At 41.5% G+C, this 19,519-nt stretch overlaps 3 protein-coding genes, 1 long non-coding RNA gene and 1 other non-coding gene across 7 annotated transcripts in view; 4 read left to right on the forward strand and 1 right to left on the reverse strand.

Moving 5' to 3' along the window:
* Window positions 1–10,989, forward strand: part of LOC124335798 — a 29,858-nt gene extending 18,869 nt beyond the window's left edge. The window contains exons 3-5 of one of the 2 annotated variants that reach the window (XM_046789258.1): window positions 2,753–4,300; window positions 9,650–9,895; window positions 9,962–10,117. In XM_046789258.1, coding sequence (XP_046645214.1) covers window positions 2,753–4,300; window positions 9,650–9,895; window positions 9,962–9,973 — 1,806 coding nt within the window. In that variant the 3' untranslated portion in view covers window positions 9,974–10,117. The other variant, XM_046789257.1, reaches the window with a different exon arrangement.
* On the reverse strand, window positions 10,887–13,019 carry LOC124335800. 2 transcript variants are annotated; one of them, XR_006916917.1, is made up of 4 exons: window positions 12,442–13,019; window positions 12,138–12,246; window positions 11,853–11,941; window positions 10,887–11,688 (listed from the first exon to the last, which is right to left on the reverse strand). It is a non-coding gene; the product is annotated as an uncharacterized LOC124335800 (long non-coding RNA). The 2 variants fall into 2 exon arrangements; XR_006916918.1 differs by lacking the exon at window positions 12,442–13,019 and having other exon boundaries at window positions 12,138–12,430.
* A 1,382-nt stretch (window positions 13,020–14,401) lies between these two features.
* On the forward strand, window positions 14,402–14,473 carry Trnat-ugu. The gene has a single exon. It is a non-coding gene; the product is annotated as a tRNA-Thr (tRNA).
* A 397-nt stretch (window positions 14,474–14,870) lies between these two features.
* Window positions 14,871–17,269, forward strand: LOC124338076. Its single transcript, XM_046792127.1, has 6 exons — window positions 14,871–15,028; window positions 15,104–15,250; window positions 16,049–16,411; window positions 16,612–16,703; window positions 16,766–17,001; window positions 17,066–17,269. The coding sequence occupies exons 2-6, from the start codon at window positions 15,113–15,115 to the stop codon at window positions 17,230–17,232; spliced, it is 996 nt and encodes a 331-aa protein (XP_046648083.1). The 5' UTR covers window positions 14,871–15,028; window positions 15,104–15,112; the 3' UTR covers window positions 17,233–17,269.
* A 499-nt stretch (window positions 17,270–17,768) lies between these two features.
* Window positions 17,769–19,385, forward strand: LOC124337578 (DNA-directed RNA polymerases I and III subunit RPAC1-like). The gene is made up of 8 exons (XM_046791618.1): window positions 17,769–17,924; window positions 17,987–18,058; window positions 18,118–18,358; window positions 18,439–18,558; window positions 18,615–18,797; window positions 18,864–18,980; window positions 19,051–19,173; window positions 19,239–19,385. The coding sequence occupies exons 1-8, from the start codon at window positions 17,832–17,834 to the stop codon at window positions 19,349–19,351; spliced, it is 1,062 nt and encodes a 353-aa protein (XP_046647574.1). The 5' UTR covers window positions 17,769–17,831; the 3' UTR covers window positions 19,352–19,385.
* Window positions 19,386–19,519: the final 134 nt, after the last annotated feature.

Raw genomic sequence — 19,519 nt, forward strand, 5'->3', positions numbered from 1 at the left:
ATATACAACAGGCACGTGCGTGTATTAATATGCAAGCCCCCGAAAACGGCTTCATATTCACGGAGTAATACAACAACAAGAACAACAGCTCTGCTGCTCTATAGCTCTGCTCTCATCCATTGCGTATGCCATAGGCAGCAGCAGCAGCAAATTGTTCGAGACCGGCCAACTTTTATTCCCGCGTCTGGCTTGAACATCGCCCAGGAAAAGAATTCAGCAGTGCACAATCGCTTTATTTTAAAAAAAATTTAGTTTAGACAATTTGTTAATGGATATGCAAATGCCGGACGCACAACTGCGGAGAAAACTATGAAACAAATAAAGCAACATTTATAGCATAAATATAATTAATACAGTAGTATGTAGAAGTAGATATTTAATCACGTCTGGGCAATAACAGCGCACACTTGAGGGCTGTGAGAATATCACGGTTAAGTTTCGGCGGCCGCTGATGATGATGGCTGGATTATATTGCCACTCGTACTCACAAGTAGGCTACAGCGGCTAGCAGAAGGCGGAATGAAATGCTGCAGGTCGTTGGAGACGTGTTGTTAAATCATTGATCAGAGTCTGTGCACGAAGCCAGCCATCCGGAAGCGTTTGGAAGGGTTTGGGCAGCACGGCAGTGAACTGTACATGGATCCGTTCACCCCGTGCGCGTGTTGGATGTTGTATAAATAAAGGCTATAGATATCTATATAGCTGAGATTTGTTTATTATTTTTTAATTCCCTTGATTTTCACGTCTAGTCAACAGATGCCGGTCACGTTCTGGCGTGAGCGGAACGTGTGAGGCTGCTGCTGCTGCTGCTGCAGAGAAGCTAGATATTCAATTATCAGTGTACGAAATTGTCGCGAATCCTCACAAGTATATCGTCCGAGCCAATTGTATGTAGGAAGAACGTCGCCTGGGGGTTTTCCTGACTGCCGGGTGAGAGGACGTTCTGTTTCGGCGCATTCGGCAGAGAATAAAATAAAAAGTCTAAAGAGTTTGGCACGGACCGGCACGTATACTTTGACCTTATTATTTGAATGTATATAAGATAGCAGCAGTCGTGCAATTCCGCATGTACTAATAGCTCGTATTTTCATTTCTTATTTTTAAAAAAAGGAATAGTCGACATTAAAGCCTTTCATAAACCACTTGGAAATGATGATTTACATCACCCGTCTCCGGCTAAATATGGAAGTCTATACAACGTCGTTATTCATCACGATCAAAATAAAAATAAAAAGATCCGCCCTATAAAGATAATACAACACAGTGGGTAATTGATCGGTGTGTGATGGTGACCCTGCCAAGTCTTAAGCTATAGCCACCCTCCCGCGGTCTGTTCTCTGTCTCTATTGTTACACAACAATAAAAAGAAGGACGTTAGACATTGTGTGTCGCGCCTTTGATAGATCCAGGTCAATCGTTGTTTATATCTATAAAAGCCGTCCTTGGCAGAGAGTATATATAATATCCAGCAGCAGTTTTTGGTATATACCTATTTCTCCCATATCGTTTTGGAGATATACGTCTAATACGTATATCCGCTGCCTGTCACGTTACGTTATGATAGGCCAATACGATATAAACGAACCAATCCAACCTTATACATCAAAAGGTATTTATAGATGTATAGGCATATAGCTAACGCAACAGCTCCTTTTAACATTTCGTTGCGAACGCGTTTTCTCCTTTGCGTTCGGCCATCTCAGCCGCCGATCGATCCAATTCCCATTCGTGTGCTTTGGCGCTCATATCAAGGGCAATCGCCGGCGATGGATTTATGACCCACATATATGATATAGCAACGGGCTCAGCAGCCACGTAAATATAGTTGCCATTATTCCCTATATAAGAACTATTATTATAAATAGTGGATCGGGATTCGAGCGAGAGCGCAATGTTTCCGTCTAGATGCGCCTACGTCATCATCATCATCCGGCAGCCTCCAAAGTGTCTATAAATACACACTTAATTACTGACGCGCTATAATAGCAGCGGGCGGCTCGTTATGAGCCAAAGTATCAAAAGCAATTTAGACATGAGACGGCACAGCAGCTGAGCTTTATAGCTAGGAGCCAGGAGCCAGCCGGAGGCTCAAGGAGAGCCGTGACTAATTTCATGCCGAGCTGCCATTCTTCATTGCGTCTTTTGCTTTTACCGTTCTTCTTCACGAAACAAAACAGCAAAATAAAGAAAGAAAGAAAGGAGAAGAAGAAGAAAGCAAAGCATAACTGAGCCGCCCTATATACGCTAGAGCAAACACTTGACGACACAATAACATCAGCGGAAGACAGCGCAGAGTTCAAGTTCGAGCTCGTTGCTGCTGCTGTTCCTGCCTGTCGCCCGTAGAAATGTGCCGTATAGATACATCCAGCGTGAAAGATACGAACGTAATTTGTTGCCCGACTGACGGCCCTATAGAAAATAGAGAGCGGCAGCTCGGCGGGGGGATATGCGCGACAAATGCCGTCACCTGTTCAACCATCCGTGGCCGACAGCAGCAGCAGCAGCGGGTGCGTCTTATATGTCTACGCACAGGTCCTGGATTCCAATTACGTGACAGTTCAAGGGACTGCAGCACAGCTAGCGCTTATTATACGCAGAGAAAATTGAAAGCGTCGGAGAACTAATAGTATTAATTTACCCAGTCGAAGAAATGTGTTTTCTCCTTTATTACACCCAGTTGAATTTGCCGCCGTTTTTTGAAATGATAAGTCATGACCTGTTTTGTTTTTGTATTTCCGGAAATGTATTGCAGCTGAGCGAAGACATCGGCTACGTCCTGTACTCGGCCCTGGGCTCGTTCTACATCCCCAGTTGCATCATGGTGTTTGTGTACATCCGGATTTACTACGCGGCCAGGGCCAGGGCGCGCCGGTCCCAGGAGAACAAGATCAAGCGCAAACTCTCGCAGACCAAGGAGGAACAGCTGGAACAGCAGCAGCAGAGGCGCCTCACCAAGCAGAAGGCGGAGATGCAACAACAGCAACAACAAAAGGAAGAATTGGAGATGAAGCCAATCAAAGTGGCCGTGCTGGCCGGCACGGACGCCGTCGGCAAAGATCATCAGCACCCGACGCAACAGTCGGTCATCGCTAATAACAACGGCAGTGCCCAGGGTGACAGGAGCCTTCCGGCTCCGGTGGCTCCTTCATCCCGCGGATCGCTCACAAACATCAAACCGCTGCCGGACGGCCACCACCACCAACAGCACAGGACCATCAGCGAGACGGCCGACATCAGGAGGCACAGTCTGTCGATAGGCGACGTCGGATTGAGAAATCTGACAACGAATTGGGGGCCGTCGCTGTCGGTGGACCGGCTGAGCGTCTTTGACGGATGCCGGACGACTAACAACAAGCCGAGAAACGGGTTCAAGGTCGACCAGCCCTTCCGCCCGTCTCCCCAGCAAAAGGCGTCGTCCAACGCCCCCTCGGCGGCGCCCAGTCTGACGGCCATCAACGAATCCTCATCCACCGGCGACGATCCGTGCCAGAAGCAGCTGCAGCAGCCGACGGATGACATTCCGGCGGAGGGCGTCGCCCTGCCGCCGGCAGCTCAACGTCCGTCGTCGCTCAAAAATGGCGGCGATCGAACGACGACGGCGGCGCTGGGAACGAGACATTGCGTCACTTTCGAGTGTCTCACGGTGGAGAGCAGCAGCGTCACTTATTCAACCGTCAAATGTTTCAGTGGCGACCAGCAACCGCAGCCGATCCTCAACCACAAAGTCGAACCGGAACCGACGGCCATGGCGACCATTTGCGAGCAGCAGGCGGCGGCCCCGGCCGCTGCTGTTGTCCCGCCGGTACCCAATAAACGGACGCCGCTGCTGGGCCAGAAGCCGCCGAGTCGGTTCGAAAAATTGGCCAGGCGGATCTTGGCCACCGGATTGGCGGAAGGGAGCGCTCCGGCCGAGACCAGCAAAATGAACTCGTCGTCGATTTACGAATGGTCGTCGGCCACCAATGACGACGACCTCAACCACCTGGAATCTCCGTCGCCCATCAACGCTTCCGACAACGTCAGCATGATGACCGATCCGGCGCCGCCGACTTCCGGCGGCAAGACTTGCGCTTCCGCTTCGGCTGCCGCCTCGGCCGCCAGCAATCACAAGACGTTGCGATCCAGCGGGAGTCACGACCTGAACAACGAGAACGACATGGCCAGCGACGGGGGACTTGATCCTTCGTCGTCGGATTCGGGCACTTTGGCCCGTTGCACCGTCGTCCGTCCCCTCAAGATCCGCTTCTGCCGGCCCAATTCCGGCAGCGTCCACAAAAAGTCTTCCAAAGCCAAACGACAGGTATAAATTTGCCACTTTAACTCACTCTATTATCTGTATAACTATTTATTTGACAGCGGTTTTGGGCCATCATTCGCATAACTTGCTGGGCACCACCAAATGTTAATGATGGCGCGACACCCATAAGCTCCTGATATATTTCATGCGGAATAACCAGTACACAAAACAAAGGGGGGGGGGGATATCTTTTGCGGTAATAGGAGCTCAGCAGGAGCCAAACATATTTATTGATCGGCTCAGCCCAAAAGAAAAAGAAGAAAAAGTAAAAAGGAAGAAATCTGGATGGAAACGAAAGCCAGCGGAGCTGTTTTGTTTTATATGTTGTTCTATCGACGCCGAGGAACGAAAAAGAAATGGGACGCTTATTACATTATATGATATAGGCCGTCTCTATCGTTTGCCAATGGATATGCCAAACAAAAACGAGAAAAATCCTGTGTGCTCGCCGGGGGACCTCACATCGTCGGACTGACGCCTGTGCCAGCGGAAACTATGCAAAACGCTAAAATTTCCCATTTCGATCGTCATTCCGTTTTAATTAGAATAACGCGGGAAGCAAAAAAAGAGAGACTGCCAAAACACCATCGTTAGTGCATGCAAGTATATAGGAAATGTCGCAGAGTGCAGATAATATCGTGGAGGCGTTTATTAACTAGAACAAACGGGGAGGAGGTATAAACGGAAAGATTGGGAGTTCCGTTGTATAATGAACCGTGTCTAAGCGTGTTATATGTATGTTGAGCCGAAGGTGTGTGTACGGGGCACGGCCAACTCCGTGTACATAACTCTTCGTCAATTAAGGATATATCTCCGATACATCAATATCCAAGTATTTTCCCATTTGCTGAATAACTGGCGGGTGCGCGGGTTGATCGCAAATGAGGACACATGTGTGAAACGGCCTGGCTGGTTTGAGTGCCGGTTGGTATACCGCAGCCGCAGACTTTCAAACTTTTTGGTTTGAATCAAGGAAAAATAAGAACAACAAATATGGCGCTTGGAAAACACCGGGCCTCGCCATATGTTTCAATAAACACGGGAAGGCGGGTGCGAGCCATTACGGAAGTATATAGACATGTATAATGCTCCGCGTCAGCAGCAGTGCAAACTCTGCAAATAAAATCCAAAGTTCTGATGGCATAAAATCCGCCGAGGTCAATGAGAAAGACGAGAGGAACAACGAAATGTTAAGTGGAAAAAAGGAGAATATGATTTTTGGGGAAACCAAAAGGTTGAGCAATTATTATTGCAGAAAACGTTTCATCAAGGAAAAAAAATCACGCTCCAATAAACTTTTTAATAAAACAACCGAAGCAGGAAGATGAAAAAGAAAAAAAGGATATTATGTATTTTTTTTTCCTTGTAGTTTAGGAAACTCTGGTGGTGCAGTATCTGTTTTAATAGATGTATACACTCTATATAATGATTGATGTTCGCATCTAGACAAACAAAGGAGAGTTTTTCCACTATCATTTTCCGCTTTGCATTGATCTCAATATCTAGTTTGATCTTAATAGCCAGTTTTATTTCCGTTTATTTGGTTTTACTTTATTTTTTTTTTTAAATTACCATAATAAATATTTGTTTTTTTAAAAGACAAATTCAATAAAAAAATTCTCTTGAGTTAATTTTCGCAATCTGGCAATTGGCAAATCTCAAACCGCCAAATCCCAGATTGCAGACTGCAATAGTGAAGGACAAAATGTCTTTTATTTTTCTTTTGAATTTTTGAAAATGTTAGAAAGTACTAAAATCATAGATTTAACCTACAAGACAATAGTTTGTGCACTACGGCTATTCTACGATTGTGGCAGGTATGTTTGTCTTAATTTTTTAAACCTGGGTGCAAATTATTTTGTAGTGTAAAAAGCTGGCAGAGGCATACCTGAGATAGACTCTTCCTTCTATTGTCAGAGCCTCAGAGGCCACCATGGCGGAATTAGAAGAAAATTTGTTAGAACTTTATGATGAAGACATTTCAATGATTTCAGGCATCTCAGATTTTTCTTGTCCAAAATCATCCATGTGTACAAGTCACTCGGTGGGTCTTGTTGGTGAAGCAACTCTCAGAAAGCTACGTTCAGGATTTTTCACATTGAGGACCAGGAAGTTATTTATTGATTTTTATTTCGTTTAAAATCAAGATAACACTGAATAACAAATTTTAACTTATTTTGTGTTTAAAGCAACAAAAGCGAATTTTATTTCATTTGAGTTTTTCGAAAAAAACAAAATGATTGAATCCAGTTTTGTGTAGTTTGTTTTTAAACACAATTTGCAACGCCGATAGTTACCCAACAACTGGATAATAGCGAAACGCGATGGGCTGGTCTTAAAAGCGAAATCCTGTACTAGTACAGCAGAGCCAATATATTTCATTGTTAAGTACTATGTGTGTGTCTATAATGGCAGTTGTCAAGCGAACTTTTTGTCTACATAAATACAAAGCGCATTGGAGGCTTTTGTGTTTAGATACAGATGGATTATAGGACGCAGGCTGCAGCCGTTTTGATTCACTGGTGTGGGAAAATGTACGCAGTAGCTAGAAGCCCTATGTAACGATTGTAAATAGCGTCTGACTCGTTTGGTGCAGAAGCAAAGTTGGGAGCAGACACAAGTTTTGCCAGCATGCTCGCCCTTTCTCTATAAAACACAGACTGTGAAACTACCGTCTACACTATAGCTACTGGCCTGCAGAAAAATAGTTGCCTCTCAAGTTGGGAGTTGGGGATCGCCATTATACAACCAAGTTCAACGGCCGGAAGATATATAGGCTATAAGCTCCAAGACTCTTGCAGAGCTGGCCAATTATATTGGGATGGGGGGCACATCTTAATATTTTTATAATGACACTAATGGTTTAATGCCTCCCTGTCATTGGTGATGTGGATGTACGTGCGTCAATGAACGGCCACCGTATCAATGGTATCTACTGCTGTTCCGATGAGAATTTGATTATATAAATAGACTCTTTCGTCGTCGGTATAATAGTGGACATGAAAGAAGCCGCACGTATGTATCCCGCCAAAGAATATGGGTTTTTTTTTCTTTCTTTTATTGTCAGGGCGTGGCTGCTTAATGATAATAAGAATCGCTAATAACAAGTCAATGAACGGGACTATAACGAAGCGGGCGAAAGAAATATGAGATCGACCGTGGCTGCCGCCGTCTCTCTATATTCTCGTGCTGCGCTTCATCCCGCAGCAACAGCAGTTCGTTTGTGCAATTTATATTCGGCGGTTGATCATCAGCGACTGTTGGGTGGTTCGTTCATTAAACGGTCTCTCGGATTTGTCTTGTGGCAAAGCCTTTGCTATAAAGAGCCAAGTCCCCCACCCCACCCCATACAAAAGCTGGCTAATCTATACGCGATGGAGATCTTAGACACTGTTCATTAGTGCGGAAAACGGAACTAATTAACCGACCGGAGAAAAAGGGAGACAGAAGATTTGGCAGATTGACGAGATGCGAAAAAGAAATCGGCTATATACTATGATATAATACTCTCCGATTTTTTGATCCGACTCCGACTGTGTAGCTGGTTAGATGATTAAGAGTTGACAATCTAAACAGACGCGGCGCATCTATCTGTGTAATAGGCTGGGCGTTTTGAAAGAAAAGTCTCTCGCATTAATTATTATATGCCTTTGACCGATCTGAATTGAAACATCGATGGAAGCATAAACTCAATAATAAAAGATACAGGCGCCGAGAGATCTGAGCTTTTACGTTCGACAACAGTCTTGTTGAATATATCTTTTAATCTCCTTTGTAAAAAACAGAAGGGGAAAGGGAGCGTGTAGACACAAACGTGGAAAAATATAGGCCGTCGAGAGTGATGGGAACAGACAATGTTCCATCCCGCGTCCTATCGTTTCTTCGCCATCTTATACTACAAGCTGTGCGCTGCCGTGTTGCCTAGGTTCTCTTTTATGCGGCAGCCTAATCACACGACTACCCGCATTCGGTTACACACGAGATGGGATTCATGCTGGCATGACATAAGACCCAGGCACGGGAAACTGTCACGATCCCACGAATCAAAGTCGATGAATCGCGGAGAATATGTCGCCAAATCCTCGTCCGGCAGCAGTAGCAGCAGCTCACGGGGATTTGATTCTCTTCTTCGCTCAGGCGGAAGAAACAACCAAACAACAACAACCTTTCCGGCAGTTGTATGTATGGGAACATTCGATTGCCAGTCGTTTCTTTGCTGTCTGCTGCTTCGTGAAAACGACATTCATCTTATTTCTCTTCTTTGCCGGTTTGTTTTGGGGTCGGATGGGCAAAAACTAACACGGATGGTTTACCTAGAAAGGCTAACAGCATTTCTACATGCACCGCATCCGTGGGGGGAGCCATCAGTGCACCTTTTTCCACCAACATGTATATTCCCCAGTTGGTCTTTTTCTGAGGGGGTCAAATATATTTTCTTGCGAGACGTGTAGGCTTCCCTATGACGTCCGTTGTCATAATTCACGTTTTCTTTTTTGCGTTTATTGTGAGAGAGAGCTGCGGGTTCTGTGGCCACGACGCGTTCGCCGTCGGAGCGCCAAAGATCAATATCGAACCCGATCCCACCACAGCAGAGAGTCGGAGAAGAAAGAGCACAAAGGGAGAAAGAATTTCGCGTGAATTCTCATGTTTTCGACCCCCTTTTTTATTATTATTATTGTGGTTTTTCTTGCCTGTCGTCGTGTGGTGGTGGTTGATCCCATTTCATTATGTATTCCATTAAAGCAGAATCAATTCGATATGCCATCTCTCTCTCGTGGAGGAATGAAGGGTTGATATTGAAAATTCCTCCCAATTATAATATCCATTGAAGTTGCCCCTCTCGGTGTCTGACTGTGAACGAGGATCTTTTTCTAATCCATCATCTCTCGTTCATAACCCACTGATGCGACGAATCTGAAGCCAACACGTTCGAAACGAAAGAAAGCTGAACGTAATTAAGTATAGTGCTGCTGGGCTACACTATAAAAAGACACTTCGCTAGACGTTTCCGTATCCGACGGCCAACATCGCCACAGATTTATCGCATATACTAACTTTCCGGTCTTCTTATATACGTTTTAGACGTTAGACTTCAAAAGTAAAAAAAAAAAGAAATTCTTAATACGTTTACGTGAACTTTATGGCCGGGAAGTTTGTCTTTACGACCAGGTTGTTGTAGCAACACCTGCAGTTTATTTACGGTGACACATCATGCTACATCAAACATATTTCTTTTCTTTCTTATTATAGTTCCATTAACTTAAAAAAAAGAGCGTAAAAAAAAAAAAACAGTTTAAATGTTAACTGACATTTCCTTTTCTTTGTATATTTTTTAAATAATGCCACCGACAGGTGATCGACACTGGGAGAGTGGTTGTTCGAGAGAAAGACCCGGCCCGTGAGCGAAGGAGGATCAGCCGTCAGCGGGAGAAAAGAGCGACTCTCATCCTTGGACTGATCATGGGAGCCTTCATCGCCTGTTGGTTGCCGTTCTTTTTCCTCTACTTGCTGGCTCCTGTCTGCCCGTCGTGCAACATTCAACCCTGGGGCTTCGCCTTCGCTTTTTGGCTCGGCTACATCAATTCGGCCCTCAATCCCGTAAGCCATTCATGATGAAATAAGGGCCCAACAGTCACATGCCTCTCTCTCTCTGCTAACTGACAGACGCGTGTGTAGCAGCCAAATCGATAAAGGAGAAAAAGAAAAGGGCAAATTTATTGCTCTCGTGAATTCAACGAATGACTTGCAGTTGGCTTTAAGAGTAGTATTGATCGAATTGACGTACCAGGGTTTTTCACCGATCTTTCTTTTTCCCGATGATTTCAGGTCATTTACACCATTTTCAACAAAGACTTCCGGCGAGCGTTTCGTCGCATCCTCTTCCGCTGCACCATCGCTCACTACTGAGACATTTCGCTTTTGCAAACTCCAAAGCGAAATTGGAGAAAAATAAAAATTGGCGCAGTCCGCGAAAAATAAAAAATAAAAAAAATATGTCCGCCGTCGTCGCGGAGATGAAACGCAACAATCAGGGCGACAAATTGGAGGAAGTTTGGGATTAATGGAGCGACGATGATGAGCGACCTCTTTTTCGCGTTACGTTTTGTCCGTTTTCATCCAATGCTTTCCTCGATTTTATTCCTACGGATATTAAAATCCCATCCTACTCAAAATCCAATTCTGGTACAATAGTACGTAATGCATATTACATACACTATTATTCTATACATAATAAAAAAATATATAAATATAGATGTCATAAATATTTAAAAATATCAATGTTTACGTGTGGAATCAAGAAAAACGTGCTACGCTATTATATAACAATCCCCCTGCTGTATATCTTGTGCATAGAATTTTTGAACTTTGATCAACGGCTGCTGAATTGTTTCTGCTGAATACTCCCTTTTCTTGTTCGATCATTCTATATTTTCCAGCGGACGCATTGGATCGTCACTTTCTCATCACGAATTGTGTCCAGTTTCCACACGCAACGGTTGATCCGGAGTGAGACTCGACAAAAGACATCGGAAAAGTTGAATTATATTGGGTCACATGAAAGTTGAGCCCATTTCTTTTTGAAATTTGATTTCTTCTTTTATCATAATTCTGAATGTTTTCATCACGTTGGGGCGTACAACTCTTAACATTTCGTTTCCTATACATGCATATTATACATACATCGTATTTGATTTCTTCTTGTTTTCAATTTTTTGGATTTGTTTGTTATAACGAAAACAAAATATTTTTTAAAAAACGCTGCTGGATTGGAATCAAAGAATAAAAAAAGAAAGTGCGCAACTCATGTTCCCGTTTATTATATTTCTCTCGAGGGGTCTAGTGTACTTCGTGCTTTTGCCAAACTTTGATTCCGGGAAAACTTCTCCGAGATAATACTCCGCCCAGCGGCTACGACAACCAAGAACAAGAAACACGCAGCAATAACCTTTGATAATTATTTTAATTGGAGAAGTTAAATACACAAAGGGATGATGGCAAACCGTGAAGGTTAACATCAAAAACAAATAAAATGGAAGGAAGACGTGAGGGAATACCCGCCTCCCCCCCTAGTAGACGATGCACAATCTCCGGAATTCTCCAGAGACAGCCAAGACGGAAGGATTTTTCTTTCCTTTTCTTTTGTACCTACGTAGTTATGCACATGTCGGGATTCGGCGTGTGTGTGAATTCACTGAGACTAAAGATCGGATCGAAGGTATAAATAAAGCACAGTAATGGAAATGGAACCATTGTCGTCTCATTTTACTTTATAACTCTGGCTGTGAGTATCACAGAATTGAGAACGACAGGGAAATCGAAATAGTAAAAGGATCGTCGCTCTTAGAATAGTTCACCCTCTCACCGGAGACTTGGGGATTTCGAATCAGTAGCTACAATAGATTGCAGAAAACTCTACTATAATACGTTAATTTAGGTTATAGTATTAATTTAGTTATATTATAGTATTAGCATACACAACTGAGTTACTCCAATCGTTTTTATTTAAATATAGTCCTAACTCAACACATTTAATTTTGAATAAACTAAATATCACCTAGACCGAATGAACACGGCAAGATCCAGTGGTCTCTATCTGTGTGACAAAAGCCTGAATGGAGATGGCAAAGGCAACGTCGTTTTAAACTGTAAAATAATGTAAAATTTTATTTAAACTGAGAAGAAACGGAATAAGAATAAATTGAAGTTGTTACTTGTAAATCGAGAAAATGTATTGAAAACTATCTAAAGATGTGAACGGTAAAGGTAGGCGATCAGGGGTTCAACAGACTAACAGTAGTTTTAGAAGCGTACGAATAACGATTTTTAGAAGTCAACTAACCGACTGACTCGCCGTGGTTGAATGGGTCACGATCTTTATCATACATGTCCTTCTACCAAGACTCATGCTGGTAGCTTGGGAATTTAAATGAGTGGGGATTTCCTCAAATCTGAATTTGGAGTAAAAAGCGGCTTGAATTAGAAACAGAGGAGGAATGAGGTCATCACAAACACAAATAAGTGCAATCTTCAAGCATCATTGTGTACCCTAGGAATACAATTAATCCTTTAAAGTGGATTAAATCACAATCAATTTAAAGAAAATGACGACTTACACTCTAGTCATTGAAGAAAAGAAAATTAACCTTAAGAAGCTTAGACTAAAGGCTAGCCACTCCAATTTGATTTTGTTGTAACACACCCTCACTCTGAGGAGGAATTTAACATGCATCACTCTTACAGATCCAACTATGACAGCAGTTAGACTATTAGTTGAAAATCTTGAAATAGCAATGATCAGGAATTAAATGATAGCAAAGCTACCTGAAATAGAAAAAGAAACTGCATTATTGAACAAAATTGTTCTTGTAAAGCTATACTATTTTTTCGATTTCAATTTTTATCATTCCTTATTTAAACATAGAAGCAAAAGCTCATGAGACATGAGTGATGAATAATTAAGAATTGATTTTTCCCCAACTGACTGATCAAATTCAATGGCAAATCTTGATGACTGATATCTCATAGGGTCGCCATAATTCGTCATCGTCATCGTCATCGTCATCGTCTTTTAGGGACTAAACTGCGGAATGTGTTGTGGAAATCATGAATCGGCCACCAGAGGGAGCCGCTTGACTTCTACTTGGCATTTCGAACAACCACTACAGTTTTTTGTGGTTCGAACATGGTAGTACAAATATCTTTTAATGTCTAGCTCTAGCGTAATGCTAATGCAATTGGTGTAATGCATTAAATACTTAAACTAAAACGAGGTGCGAATGCAAAATTAATTTAGAAAATGAACACAACATTAAAGAAAACACGGGGAAATGCTTATTGATGGTGGGTTGAAATTCACCATGCACAATCATGATTCGTTTTCTCATGACGGGAAAACCAAACTTATTGGTGGCTTTTCCACTGCCACCTGCCGCAGCAAAATATTTCTATCACGTATACATGAATCGATAAGTTCCATGATATTATCAGTGTAATGATGTGATCCGTTCAAGTTACGTGGTACTTTGTTAAAATATTTTCACGTCACCTCTGGAAAATTATCTGCCTTTAATTTGATAGGAAAATACCTTGAACGACTTTATATATTTATGTATAAAATTATATACAAAAATATATATAATTATATGCGATATTATATAACCGCATATAATTATATATATTTTTATACATCCGATATTATATAATCGCATATAATTATATATATTTTTATATTTAATTTTTGCCCTTACTGTCATTCATGTGTACGGTGTACCTTCTCATATAATTGTATACATTATATATAAGTGTATATAGTATATACTATGTATACACTCATTTAGCTATGTAATATAACATGTTCTGAGTTCTGACGGACATGATTTCGTCTTATGTGTTGACCATATTTTTTTTGCGAAATTCTAATTCTAATTAGAATTTCAGAGGTTCTGATTGAAGCGTTGTTTTATAACTTGTTATAGGATGTCTAGTTATCTACGACATTACGCCGATTAATTTTTTCGGAAATAACGTCTATTTTTTACATTAGTTTTATGTTTTCTATGCGTGAATGTTTTAGAGAATACAGGAAAATTTGTTAATTTTTTTGCATTACAATTTCTATTTAATTTATTATTCCCTATTTTTAAAATAAAACAAGCATTAAAATCTAGATAAACTTGCACAACTTTAGCCTATGACGATTTGTAATCTAGTGGTGCCCCCTGGTGGCATCCACAGCGGATCCCGCATTTTAGCCCCCTATGGGCAGACGATGACGATGACGATGACGATGACGAATTATGGCGACCCTATCTCATATGTAAATGGGTAACCGAACCCAAACAAAAATAATAGCAGACGAACAATATAGAGACATCTATCCATAAAAATCTGAACGTTGTGTTAAGGGAAGTTATAGCAAAGTAAAAGAAAAAGAATATGAAATTAATTGAAGAATAGAATAACAGGTTGATTGATTCTGCATCTAAATTGTAATATCAATAGTTGCAACAGAATTACGTTACTATCTGACAAATTAATTGCTAATTATATTTTTTACTTTCATGAATATAGTTTATAAAGTAGTTTGCAGTAAAGTTGTTCAACGCCTCCTTAGCTCAGGGGCAGAGCACTAGTCTTGTAAACTAGGGGCCGTGAGTTCAATTCTCACAGGGGGCAGAACTTTTTTCACCATTTCAATCGAAATCAGAGTAAATGTCAGTTGAAAGTAATAAATACAATTAAATTCGAACCATAGACGTGTTTTTGTCAGATTATCTTTTTTCTATTACCTGTGCAATTTAATGGAATATATCTATCCATCATTAATCTAGGATGTGAATGTTTATGGTACTGCATCAAAGAAAAGGAAATCTTGTGCTTATAACTGTGATAATTCAAAGACGTCACCATCCATTGCGTTTGGATATACGTGTTGCTCGGCATGCCTTCAACGTTATATATCCAGTATACCCACTGCTGAAAGCAACGGCCTTGTAGGCTAATCTAAATTTAGCGCTCGCTTGCACTGTGAAGTTTGTGGAGACGTTTTTCTTTCAGCAGTGAACGACTCGGGTTGGTTTCCGTTCCAAAGTTCTCTATAAACCAGTAGGCAACGAACTCTCCACGGTAGCCGGACGAAAGAAAAACCTTCCCAGTCCATTTGTTTCTCCACCTGAAACGAGTGCCGTTTTCATTTCTATTCGAACTCGACTGCACAAAGGGAACCTGTTGGTAAGTGACATATAGAGATACTATTGCTATAATCGCCTAACCATTCGATTACCTTCTCTATGGAACGCGATGAAGATTATTACGATGGCGGGCTCAGGCTACTATTACGAACTACCAGTTCCACGAGGAAATGTCGCCAACTACGGCGGTCTCAATGGAAACATCTACGGTCCTCCTCCGCCGATGCCCTACACCAATTCCATGCAGGGCAATTACATGCAGGTACGCTCTGCTTTTAATTAAACGAATATTGGAAAATGACAAAACTGCCAACCTTAACATATTGAGATAAGAAGGCCATTTTTCGATTCCGATGCACGTTTTTTGAATACCTCTCACACAATTAGCGACAATTTGTTGTGCGAATATGTAAAGCGATTGCCGAAAAATCGAGTGACGGTTCTGCGCACAGACCTAATGGATTGGTAAGAGATTAGTATAAGGAGATGACTGATGAGCATAGGGAGAAATGTGTCGAAAAATTTAATACGGAATGTTTATTATTCAACTCAGTCGCAAAAAAAAAAGGAACATCAGCTATGTTTACTTTAACTTCCTGTTGGCGTCGTCTCCTTCTCTCATACTCCCTCCTATCCGATCCAGCCAGTCTAATTTTGAACGCTCATTTTTGTGTGTTAGCTCCTATCGGTCAAAACCTCTCATCGTATCTTGTTCAGATCCCTTCTTTTCGGAACTTGGGCGTGTAAAACTTGGATGAGAATGCGGAACAGGTAAATTAAAGAACCAAAAATAAAAAAATAGAGATAGGGGGTGCATATGGAAAGAAGGAAATGGTATAGTGGCGACTGGCCAAGTGCTAGCGCGGCTGGTGGAAAATAGAATGTGTTTAGGCTGTATGCGCGATTTATTTCCCAACCAGTAAGTTTGCTGATTTATATACGGCTATAGCCTAGCTTTCTTTATTTTAATAAAAATTCCTTAAGCAAAATTCATAATTTTTTCTAATCAAATAAAAAAATTATTGTTAATTACTTTTTCTTGTTCGGATTTCATATCTAGGCACCGGGTTGCCGAGGAGCCGTCCCGAGAGTTGCTAATCATTTTCCGCAATCGATGTTTGCTCGAGAGAGAGACGGATATCTACGAGATAGACTTGATGAAGACGATGATGAAGACATTGAACCTGTCAATACTCAGAAAGACAGACCCCGTCGTAATCGAGCTTCGAAATTGGATGATGACGACGAAGAATTTGAACCTGTCAAAATCCCGGTTCGTTCGCGCCACACTCGTGCGTCGTACTTGGATAGTGATGACGACATTGCACCCGTCAAGACTACCGGTACCGCGACCAGGGCGCGCTACAGTGCCGCTTCGTGTTTGGATGATGATGCTAACGCAGAACCCGTCATGAAACTAGAGGTAAATTTATTTGAGCGCTTTGTGACGACCCACCCACGTTTGCATAGCGTAGCATATCTTTTAAAAATAGTTTGACTCTATATCTGATAGAATAAGCTCAAATTATTAGAAATTATCGTTGGGTTCTAAGTTTTGATTCTATAAGTTGGTTTGACTATATTTTTGTTTGATCAATTAACAAACCATTAGCTCACTTTCAGGATATCGAAGAAGATTTACGTAAATTGCGTGAGGCGACTTCGTCAGTGCTCAATCGCTTCGCCACGAAGACTAACACCCAACCCTCTACTCGGTAACGAACAAATCAAATTTTCACGCCAATGAACCAGATGGTATTTAATGAATATCGAATAGTTTGTCTCGTTTCTTTTCGAGCTATCTGAACGATGATAAGGATTACGAGAAGAGAAGCTCGAGTTACAGCTCTGATAGCTACAGTCCTAGCTACAGCAGCTCGTATGCCAGGCCGTCGTCGATAAAGCCGGTCGACTCTTCATCTTACGATCCGCCCGTCTACGATAAGCGCTACTCAATGTACTTGTCTAGCCGTTCCACTAACAAGGATTCGGATTTGGAAAAAGACGCAGCAGGTAAACAACATCCTATACCAATTGTAATTTTTTTTAAACTTACAAATGAACTTCTTAATTACAGGAAAATCTGATCGAGGACCGATCCCGCAGGCAACAGCAGAACCGGAGTCGTATTCGAGACGTAGAACACCAAGGGCTTCAGCTTCAAGCGACGATAACAGCAAAATCAATTCACGAATTGCTGTCATGTCCAAATACATTCTTTCAAAGAATAAGACAAAAAATTAAATAAACGACAAAGACGAATACATTTTTTTCATAGATGGTTCAGTCTCAGGATAAATGCCCCATTTATTCTCTCTCCTCCGAAAGAAATAATTTACCCATACATTATATGTCTGTAAAATGCTGACGTATTAGTTTAGTTCGGACTGTTTGATACGCCGAATATACTTCAGCTTATACCGTAAGTATCGCGCTAACATCCAAGCTAACTGTTTATATCGTGTACAGTTACTGTGTCTAACGTGTATGTGTTATTTGCCTCAGAAAAAATAGAAATATAAGAACTGAACAAATTCCTTGAAAAACTATTGGAAATAGGATTTTCTTTTTTGGGAGGAGGGGGTTAATTGGCTATCAAAATAATATTTAATTTCTTGTTATTTACCCTATAATATTCGTGCGTTTTGAGCCGTTGTGCGTTTGTTTTTTAGAAAAGCGATTTCGCAGATTTGAACTGAATTAAACTGAGAGACGGTGGTGAGACGATGGCGACATCTTACAGTAAATTTTAAAAACAAATAAAAGCAGACGACACTTTTCACAATAGTCATTATTTTTCGATTTTTCCCTCGTCCCGACACGTGTTAAAGCTCAACGGAAAAATGAGTAAAAGTAAAGTTAAATATTCATCAAGCAAGGAATATATTGATGAAAGTAGGAATGAACTCGTGCTGACAGAATTCGAAGTTCTTAATGTAATAAAATATAACAGAAATGTTTCTACATAGAATCAAATTTAATCAAAATAACTATTTAGGCTGAAGCCACAGACTTCCCAGGAAATCATTATGGGTTTGACGACAGTTGGAGTTTTGAAAAGTTCAAAAAGGTAGTCCTACACCATAAGTAGAAAAGAAGAGAGCATTACCATTGTTTTTGATTTTGTAGAGGCTGAAAATTAACATTGTCCGCATGGAAAATATGGAAATGGAGTTTGATTTGATTGGTGTTGATCCAGCCATACCAAATGCTTTTCGTCGCATTTTGCTGTCTGATATTCCCACCATGGCCTTCGACAAAGTCTTCATGTTCAACAATACCTCAATCATCCAAGATGAAGTCTTGGCCCACAGACTGGGACTGATACCATTGAAAGCTGACCCAAGATTGTTTGAATTCAGAGCTGAAGGTATACTCCAAACACCCATTCTTTTCTTTGTCACCTTACTTCATGTAACTGAATCTTTGTTACCCCATCTCTCATTTTAGATGATGATACTGGGACTCCTGAAGATACACTTGAATTTGAGTTAAAAGTGAAATGTTCGTGGAATCCTCAAAGAACTAAAGATCATACAAATCCTGAACACTTGTACAGGGATTTCAGAGGTAAGAAGGGAAACTCAAACCTTTTTTTTGACAGAATGCTGACCTACTTTTTTCAGTTTTGACATCTCATTTGAAATGGATTCCACTGGGTGGCCAAAAAGATATCTTCACCCCTGATGCAGTTGGACCAGTTGACGATAATATTCTAATCGCAAAAATGAGACCTGGTCACGAACTCGACATCAAATTGCACGCAATGAAAGGGACCGGCCGAGAACATGCAAAATTCTCACCCGTTGGTTAGTTTTATTGTTTTTATGATTAAGAATTTTTGGTCCGAGATTTTTAAATACTATTTTCTCAAGCTACCGCATTTTACCGTCTCCTTCCACAAGTGAAGCTTCTTAAGGAAGTGGAAGGTGAAGCTGCCCAAAGATTACAAAAGTGCTTTTCCCCTGGGGTTATTGATTTGGTTGACTCAGGTTTGCTACATACTATATTTTTTCTTCTAGCTTAATTAGTGTGAAGCACTACCTTTTTATTCTATTTCAGGTGAAAAGAAGGTTGCCAAAGTCAACGATGCCCGATATGACATCTGCAGCCGCAACGTATTCCGTCACGAAGATCTAAAAGAGGACACTGTAAAGCTGACCCGAGCACGCGACCATTTCATCTGTAAGTATTGTTATTGGATTTTTGCTTATTCCTTACTTTAGCAATGCATTTGAAAATGTGTTTAGTTTACATCGAGTCTACTGGAGCACTGGCGCCGGAGGTCCTCTTCACTGAAGCCGCCAAGATCCTGTCACAAAAATGCCGTGTATTTTTGGATGAATTGAAGAATGGACTGTAGGAATGGTATCCTAAATAGACGCGTTGATTCATGACGATTACGCATTATTAGTTCACCTGGGGGCGTTTGTGCCGATGATATAGTTATCACCCAGGATTCCAGCCGAGTGACCCAGAACTGCATTTAGAAACCGAAACCGGAGCTTTTCAAACGGAAGGAAGGGAAGAC

Source organism: Daphnia pulicaria, chromosome 4 (assembly GCF_021234035.1).
Source record: "Daphnia pulicaria isolate SC F1-1A chromosome 4, SC_F0-13Bv2, whole genome shotgun sequence".
Classification (NCBI taxonomy): domain Eukaryota; kingdom Metazoa; phylum Arthropoda; class Branchiopoda; order Diplostraca; family Daphniidae; genus Daphnia; species Daphnia pulicaria.